The sequence below is a fragment of the Heterodontus francisci genome, chromosome 32 (genome assembly GCF_036365525.1).
Source record: "Heterodontus francisci isolate sHetFra1 chromosome 32, sHetFra1.hap1, whole genome shotgun sequence".
In the NCBI taxonomy this organism is placed as follows: domain Eukaryota; kingdom Metazoa; phylum Chordata; class Chondrichthyes; order Heterodontiformes; family Heterodontidae; genus Heterodontus; species Heterodontus francisci.
In genome coordinates, this window is record NC_090402.1 from 54,989,240 (window position 1) to 54,998,922 (window position 9,683).

The 9,683-nt window shown below is 44.8% G+C and overlaps 1 protein-coding gene across 1 annotated transcript in view; it reads left to right on the top strand.

The window, feature by feature from the left end:
- Positions 1–9,213, top strand: part of LOC137347821 (prostaglandin-H2 D-isomerase-like) — a 115,697-nt gene extending 106,484 nt beyond the window's left edge. The window contains exons 7-9 of the mRNA XM_068012838.1: positions 6,997–7,040; positions 8,314–8,377; positions 8,960–9,213. Coding sequence (XP_067868939.1) covers positions 6,997–7,040; positions 8,314–8,376 — 107 coding nt within the window. The 3' untranslated portion in view covers position 8,377; positions 8,960–9,213. The remainder of the gene's footprint in view (positions 1–6,996; positions 7,041–8,313; positions 8,378–8,959) is intronic.
- Positions 9,214–9,683: the final 470 nt, after the last annotated feature.

The window sequence follows — 9,683 nt, forward strand, 5'->3', positions numbered from 1 at the left end:
CCGTAGGCGGTCATGTGTCACCTTTGGCATGTTTCCGGCAGTTCCTGCAGCCATACTGGTGCCAAACGTCGTGTCCTGCACTCCTTTGGACCCCACCAGAAAGGCCGAGAGGGGGGTTTTGACGACTGGGCAACTCTCAACCTCCATAAATTTGCCCAGGCATGCGCCATGGAGAGGTCACTCCATACAAACCACTGACCACCTCCAGGCGCGTATCCATTGTCTCTCGAGATAAGGAGGCCCAAAAGAGAAAGAGAAGAAGGTAAAGGTAAGTTCACAAAAAGACAGAAGGCCCTTGTACATTGGGATTCTGTTGAAGATGTGATGCCTGATTTGTCGAGCATGATTTCACTTTCATAAATCCATGTTGACACTGCTTCATCACATGATTTTCTAAGTGCCCTGTTACCATGTTTCTCATAATAGATTCTAGCATTTTGCCTACTAATGTTAGGGTAACTGTCACATAGTTCCCCATTTTCTCTCTTCCTCCTTTCTTCAATAGCAGTGTTACATTTGCTACCCTCTAATCCTTGGGAATTATTTTAGAATCTAAGGAATTCTGGAAGATCAAATCCAATGCATCCACTATCTCAGCAGCTACATCTTTTCAAACCCAAGGATGCAGGTTGTTAGGTCCAGAGGATTTGTTGCCACTTAGTCCCATTAATTTCTCCTGCACTATTTCTTTAGCAAAAATCGCAAGCCACTTCAAAGGAGTGTTAACAAACAAAAATTTGACACAGAGCCACATAAAGAGATACTAGGACAGATGAGCACAAGCTTGGTCAAAGAGGTAGGTTTTAAGGAGTGTCTTAAAGGAGGAAAGAGAAGTAGCAAGGCAGAGAGGTTTAGGGAGGGAATTCCAGAGCTAAGGGATAAAAATAAAAACAGAAAATGCTGGAAATACTCAGCAAGTCAGACAGCATCTATTGAGTGAAAAACAGAGTTAATGTTTCAAGCTGATCTCCTTTCATTAGAACTGGGAAAAGTTAGAAATGTATTAGATTTTTAAACAAGTGAATGGGGGAGGGTGGAAAAAGAAAAAAGGTAAGGTCCGTGATAGAGTAGAAGACAGAAAAGATTAAATGACACAAGAATTGGTGGCGCAAAGTCAAAGGAGTGATAATGAGACAAGTAAAGAAACAAAAGATGTCTCTCCAGGAGATGTGTATGGCGGAACAGCTGCCTTCTGAAAGCAAAAACAAGAGTAAAACCAAAACCTGCAAAGAAAAATGAAGCAAAATGGGGACAGAGGTTACAGTCTGAAATTGTTGAACTCAGTGTTGAGTCCAGAAGACTGTACAGTGCCTAATGGAAAGATAAGGTTCTATTCTTTGGAACACTGCAGGAGGCCAAGAACAGAGAGGTCAGCGTGAGAGCAAGATAGAGAATTAAAATGACAGGTGACTGGAAGTTCGGGGGTCATGCTTGCCGACTCAACGGAGGTGATTCATGAAGCGGTCACCAAATCCTTATTTGGTCTCCTTTCGATACATCTTTTGCACCTTTACTTGTCCCATTACCACTCCCTTTGGCCCTGCACCACGAACCCTCTTGTCATTTAATCTCTGCTGTCTTCAACCCTTTCACAGAACTTCCTTTCTGTTTTTTCCACCCTCCTCCCCTTTCACTTGCTTAAAATTATTACATTTTTAAACTTTTCCCAGTTCTGATCAAAGTCATCAACCTGAAACGTTAACTCAGTTTCTCTCTCCACAGATGCTGCCTGACCTGCTGATTTCCAGCATTTTGTGTTTTCATTTCAGATTTCCATCATCCACAGTATTTTGTTCATGTCCAAAACTTAGGGCCTTGGAAGCTGAAGGCACAACTGCCAATAGTGCAGCAAATTATATTGGGGTTGCTCGAGAAACCAGAATTAGCAGTGTGCAGACATCTCGGAAGGCTGTGGGCTGGAGGAGATTCCAGAGATAGGAAGGGGAAAGGCCATGGAGGGATTTGAAGGATGAGAATTTTTAAAATGGAGGTTTGCTGAACTGGGAGCCACAAAGGCCAGCAAGCACAGGGGTGATGGGTGAACGGGACTTGGTGCGAGTTAAGATCTGGGCAGCAGAGTTCTGGATAACATCAAGTTTATGGAGGGTAGAATGTGGAAGGCCAGCCAGTGGTGTGTTGGAATAGTCAAGTCTAGAGGTAACAAAGGCATGAATGAGGATTTCAGCAGCAGATGAGCTGAGGCAGGGGCAGAGTTGGACAATGTTATAGAGGTGCACAGATATATGTTCAGAAACTCATTGCCGGGTCAAATTTGACACCAAGTTTGTGAACAGTCTGGTTCAGCCTCAGGCAGTTGTCTAGGAGAGGGATGGAGTCTGTGGCTAGGCAACAGAGTTTTTCATGGGGACTGAAAATATTGGTTTCTATCTTCCCAATATTTTGTCAGAGGAAATTTTTACTCATCTAGTACCAGATGTCGGTCAAGCAATCTGAAATTTAGAGACAGTGGAGGGGTCGAGGGAAATGGTGGTGAGGTAGAGCTGGGTGTCATCAGTGTACATGTGGAAACTGACATTATGCTTTTGGATGATGTCGCTTCGGAACAGCACGTAGACGAGAAATAGGAGGGGCCAAGGATCGATCCTTGAGGACCCCAGAATAACAGTGTGGGAGCTGGAAGAGAAGCCGCTGCAGGTGATTCTCTGGCTACGATTAGATAGATAATAATGGAAAAAGGTGAGAGCAATCCGACCCAGCTGGACAACAGTTGGGAGGAGGATGATGTTGTCAAGCATGTCAAAGACAGCAGATGGTGGTGCGTGGTAATGTCATTGGACTAGTAATCCAGAGACCCGGGCTAATACTTGGTGTTCAAATCCCATCATGGTAGCTGGTGGAATTTAAATTCAATTAATTAATAAATCCGGAATTGAAAGCTAGTCTCAGTAATGGTTACCATGAAACTACCATCGATTGTCCTAAAAACCCATCTGGTTCACTAATGTCCTTTAGGGAAGGAAATCTGCCGCCTTTACTTGGTCTGGCCGACACGTGACTTCAGACCCACAGCAATGTAGTTGCTCTCTGAAATGACCTAGCAAGACATTAAGTTGTACAAAACTGTTACACAAAAGTTGAAAAGGAATAAAGAACACCCGGCATCGCCTCGAACTCCCCCTCTAACCGTACTCTGAGGGTACCCACAGCAGATGGACTGCAGCAGTTCAAGAAGGCAGCTCAAAACCACTTTCTCAAGGGCAATTAGGGATGGGCAACAAATGCTGGCATAGCCAGTGTTGCCAGTGATGCCCACACTCCATGAAACAAATAAAGAAAAAATATCCTGCAATTCACCCCCCTACCCCTGCTATCTGTTACTCTATGTATAAACCACTTGAACTCAAATAGATTGTAACTCACTTCCAGGGATGTTATTCTGCTTAAAAAAACACTTAAACCACCTGATTAAATTGTAACCTGTAACTCACTCCAAGGCAACTTTTATTTTTTGCATAAATCTCCCATAAGAACATAAGAAATAGGGCCGTCGAGCCTGCTCTGCCATTCAATGCGATCATGGCTGATCCTCGGCCTCAACTCCACTTTCCTGCCACCTCCCCATATCCCTTGATTTCCTGAGAGTCCAAAAATCTGTCTGTCTATTTCAGCCTTAGACTTATTCAACAATGGAGCATCCACAACCCTCTGGGGTTGAGAATTTCAAAGATTCACAACTCTTTGAGTGAAGAAATTTCTCCTCGTCAGTCCTAAATGATCAGCCCCTTATCCTGAGGCTATTCCCCCATGTTCTAGATTCCTAGAAGACCAACATGCCATTTGCCTTCCTAATTGCTTGCTGTACCTGCATGCTAATTTTCTGCGTTCCTTGTACGAGTACACCCAGGTCCCTCTGAACATCAACATTTACAAGTTTCACGCCTTTTAAAAAAATATTCTGCTTTTCTATTCTTACTACCAAAGCAAATAACTTCACACTTCCCCACACTATACTCCATTTACCACGTTGTTGCCCGCTCACTTAACCTGTCTATGTCGCTCTGCAGCCTCTTTGTGTCTTCCTCACAGTTTAAATTTCCACCTAGCTTTCGACTGTCAACAAACTTTGATACATTACTCTCGGTCTCTTAATATAGACTGTAAATAGCTGAGGCCCAGCACTGATCCTTGCGGCAATCCACTAGTCACAGCCTTCCAACTTGACATTTATCCCTATTCTTTGCTTCCTGTCCAATAACCTATCTTCTATCCATGCTAATATATTACCCCCAACTCCATGAGGCCTTATCTTGAATATTAACTTTTTGTGTGGCACCTTATCAAATGCCTTTTGGAAATCAAAGTATACTACATCTACTGGTTCCCCCTTTATCTATCCAATCAGTGTATGTTACCTGGGCCCACTGCCCTGCCCCAGCCACACCTGCTCTTTGTTTTCTCAATGAAATTGATCCGGATGAAACTGACGAGAACAGCTGCCGATACTTCAATCTCCGATCCTGCTGTCTTCACAGTCCAGAGTGTCTGCAGCCACGGCATGCGGTAAGTCCATTGAGGTGAAGAAGGAGCTGCGGGACCCGAGAGAAGTCCTGTGAAAAGGTGCCCCGAACACCCAAAACATCCACGAACGGCCCCCCCGGCCGCAACTTCAAAGCGCCCGCGGGAGATGGCTCGGAGAGCATCTGCAGCGCACTGTCGGCAATGCTGCATGCCTTTATTTAAACCACTGCAAAAAACCCTTAGCAAATGTAACCACCTCTAAGTCTGCCAAATGATGCTTCACCTCCCGAAGGACGTGGATGAGCTTTCCGGACGTCGATGGTGGGCACTGAGGAAATGGCTTATTACCTGCACCAGATTCCACCCCCCCTCCCCCCCCCCTTTACCCCCCTTCCCTGCTCCACCCTCTCAGCTCACCCCCTCACAACCCCGTCCCAGCCCGCCCCCCCCGCACCATCTTCACCCCGCACCCCCTTCCCCTGCACCCCCCCCCCACCCCCTCCCTCTACCCCTCCCCCTTGCATCCCCTCCTCCCACCGGCACCATCCTACACCTGTGTAGTGGCCCCAACAACCCCACTGCCTTGTGGGCGTCTCGGGAGAGACCAAGGCTAAGGGAGTAAACCCTAACAGAAAATCCGGAGCGGAACCCCGTAGGCGGTCATGTGTCACCTTTGGCATGTTTCCGGCAGTTCCTGGACTGACCACCTCCAGGCGCGTATCCATTGTCTCTCGAGATAAGGAGGCCCAAAAGAGAAAGAGAGTTACATCCTCAAAAAAACTCTAATAATTTTGCCAAACACGATTTTCCTTTCGTAAAATCACGTTAACTTTGTCTGATCATACTCCCAAACCCCTCAATTAGATTCCAGTTTGTAACTCACTGCCGAGTATGTGTTGTTATTTCAAACCCTTTGATCTTATTCTATTCAGTAATTCACTCCCCAACATCTGTTCTTCATTCTGTAAAGCACCCAAACCCATGGACTAGATTCCATACTGCAACTCACTCCCAGGTATCTATTATGATTAGATTAGATTAGATTAGAGATACAGCACTGAAACAGGCCCTTCGGCCCACCGAGTCTGTGCCGACCATCAACCACCCATTTATACTAATCCCATATTCCTACCAAACATCCCCACCTGTCCCTATATTTCCCTACCACCTACTTATACTAGTGACAATTTTATAATGGTCAATTTACCTACCAACCTGCAAGTCTTTTGGCTTGTGGGAGGAAACCGGAGCACCCGGAGAAAACCCACGCAACCACAGGGAGAACTTGCAAACTCCACACAGGCATAACTAAGACCCCGAACACTGTTATTCTGTACCTAAACTGCCTGAAGCTATGGATTGGATTCCAGTCTGTAGCTCACTCCTGGGGATCTATATGTAAACAACACAAATGTCTTGCCTCGATTTCAGCCTATAGTTGACTGCCAGGTATTTGTTATTCAATATATAAACCTAATGAACTCCTCAATTAGATTCTAGCCTGTAACTCACTCCCAGGTACTTTTTGCCATTATGTTAACTACCTGAACCCTTTGATTAGAATCTAGCCTGTAACTCATTCCCAGATATTTTTCTTCTAAAAATAAACAACCCCCAATGGCTCAATTAGTTTCCAGCCTTTAACTCATTCCCAGGTATCTGCTGTTCTCCATATAAACATCCTGAACTCCTCAATTAGATTCTAGCCTGTGACTCACTCCAGGGAAATTTGTTGTTCTTCATATAAATCACCCAAATTCTTTGATTGGATTATCACCTTTGACTCACTTCTGGGAATCTGTTATATTTTATCTAGCCCTTCTGAACATCTCGATCAGACTCCAGTCTGTTAGGCACTCTGACATAGAGAAGTGACCAGATTGATGAACAAATTTAATTTCTGATAACAAAGGGATTACTCGTTCACTAAGACTGTACAATGCAGCACCAGACACTTAGTTACCTCAGCTGTTCTACAGATCCAGCTCATTGTGCGGCTATTCCACATGCATTTACAATCAATTTAAAACAGAAAGAGAGAGAGGAAAAAAAGAAAGGAGAGAGAGAGAAGTAAAAGAAATGAGAGACAGTGAGAAGAGAATGTATTTAAAATCAGTTCATCTGAATCTTATGTGATGTGGAATCATTGAGGTCCAATTGTTACTCTGCAATTTGGATGATGAAGATAATTCAGGCCTTTTATCATCCCAGACTCTGTTAATTGTATATCAATTGTGCTTTATTATATGCAGGTGGAAGGCAATAATTGGAGTTTCACTTGAGCACAGATCTCGAGACAAAAATTTAAACTGTGGTGTGGTGGAGTTAATGGTGTATACTTGTAATGTTTCACTCTGAAAATAAATGTAAGACTGAGTAAAGATTGGTTCCAGTACTATCCTTCACCAACTGGCTTTCTGGATTCCTGTTGTCCACTGGATTTCAGTGACCATTACAAAGTATTGATGTTTGATTGCGGTTGTAGACATGCTCCTAACTGTGTGTCCATTCTAACAGGTGAATGTATTTCATGGAGAGCCAACCTGGACATCTTTTTCCAGGTGAGTCATAGTGTCATCCCTTATTCACTTCCTAGATATTAGACTGAAATGGCATAGTATATTACAAACTGCGTACCCCAGGGATCAGTGCTGGGGAGGTGTACTGAGTGGGGTGTCTCAGGAATCGGCGCTGGATGATGTACTGAGTGGGGTGATCAGTGCTGGATGATGTACTGAGGGGCGTGTCTCAGGGATCAGTACTGGATGATGTACTGAGTGGGGTGACTCAGGAATTGGTGCTCTATGATGTACTGAGTGGGGTGTCTCGGGGATCGGTGCTGGATGCTGTACTGACTGGGGTGTCTCGGGGATCAGTGCTGGATGCTGTACTGAGTGGGGTGTCTCGGGGATCGGTGCTGGATGATGTACTGAGTGGGGTGTCTCGGGGATCGGTGCTGGATGATGTACTGAGTGGGGTGTCTCGGGGATCGGTGCTGGATGCTGTACTGAGTGGGGTGTCTCGGGGATCGGTGCTGGATGCTGTACTGAGTGGGGTGTCTCGGGGATCGGTGCTGGATGCTGTACTGAGTGGGGTGTCCCGGGGATCGGTGCTGGATGCTGTACTGAGTGGGGTGTCTCGGGGATCGGTGCTGGATGATGTCCTGAGTGAGGTGTCTCAGGAATCGGCGCTGGATGATGTACTGAGCGAGGTGTCTCAGGGATCAGTACTGGATGATGTACTGAGCGAGGTGTCTCAGGGATCAGTACTGGATGATGTACTGAGTGGGGTGACTCAGGAATTGGTGCTGGATGATGTACTGAGTGGGGTGACTCAGGAATTGGTGCTGGATGATGTACTGAGTGGGGTGTCTCGGGGATCGGTGCTGGATGCTGTACTGAGGGGTGTCTCAGGGATCGGTGCTGGATGATGTACTGAGTGGGGTGTCTCAGGGATCGGTGCTGGATGCTGTACTGAGTGGGTTGTCTTCGGGATCGGTGCTGGATGATGTACTGAGTGGGGTGTCTCAGGGATCAGTGCTATCAACACTGGTTCAGTCGGACCAATAACAGAAAATATCACATCATTGGTTTGTGTTTTGAATTTGTTTGTTTCAGACGTTTCCTCAATCCTTGAAAGAAATTATTGCAACATTTGTATGAAGTTTCTCAGGGTCCTGATTATAAGAACTGCTGCTTTTTAACTCCAGATTGAATATTGTGTAACTGAATTAGAGAAACACTAAGAGCTTAAATAGACAAAAATGCTTCATTTTTGTCACACCATGTTTCTGATCATTATACGATTAATTGATATGTTTTCTTTCTGAACAAGGATCTTGCTCTGACAGGGATTGCATCGGGAACAGAGGACCTCATGAACGCAACTCCTTGTTAAGGTGGGCACAGCACTCATACAGGGTACAGCACAAAGTACAGCATGGGCATGGCACTGGGTACATCACATGAACAATACTGGGAGTAGCACTGAGTATAGCACAGGTACGGCAGTGGATACAGCAGAGGTACAGCACTGGGTATAGTATGGGTGCAGTACAAGATAAATCATGGAATAAAGCAGCAATTGTGGCACTGAACAAGTTTCTGGGTACACTTGAAATGAGTGTGAGCTGAGGAGTACAGTGACTTAGTCCCAGAAGGTACAGGAAATGTTCCTTTGTATCTCTGTTCCAGCTTGGAGTAGCTCTACCTCCTGGTCACTTCAGTTTCATGGGGTTGGACATGGTCGAACTCTCAGTCATCAACTAAAGCTCTGCTGGTGGCTGAAGTGAGACCACAGGTGTTCAAGGGAAGAAATGGAGGTAGAAATCTGAGAGTTTGTGCCTTTCATGAGATGAGGGCTAAATATTGTTAAAAGGACAGAGATAGAGGGGAGGATGGGACAGAACAGAAAGAGGTTGCATTGTGGCACTGGCCTGTAATGGGCTGTGATGTGACTGGTCTTACTCTTTTTTTTCCAGGAGAGGATGAACTTTGAGCTGTTCCAAAGAAACTGTAGCCAAAAATGAAAGAAGAAAAAGTTGAGCGCAACGATGGAAATAATCATTAGAAGTGATGATTTAAAGCGATCTGTCAGACTCATCATACAGATCTGATCCTAAGCTCCTTTCCTTCTGCCCATTGCATTTAACAAATTCAGGCTCAATATTGTGATGATCCTTTAAAACAAATTGATCAATAAAACTGCATAAATCAAATAAATCATTTGCCCAAATCTCTAGAATGTGGATTGCTAAATGCACAATGTTCTATTCTACACAGGGAATTCACGGGCCTTCTGATTGCTTTGTTTATATGAGTTAACTGTTTAATTATAATGAGGCTCTGCCACACCTGCTGCATGTTGTTGCAAGCATTTCAGATGCTAGGCTGAGCTTGGTTAACAGAATTCTTGGAGTCGTTGTAAATCTTAACAGTAACTCATTTATTATATTTACATGGACTATATACACTTTCCATAAGCCTGTCTAGTTGCTACCTCTCCTGATGCTTCTTCTCAAGCCCAATACATGTGTGATTCTTTCATCATCATCACAGTGGGAGGTGTTATTCTCACTGTCTCAAATATTAACCCTTTCAGACCCTTATACTACAACACCTTCCATCATGTTGTGTGGCACTACCACCGTGCTAAATGGGACAAATCCAGCAACTCATATATGGGTATCCATTGAGGCGTTGTGA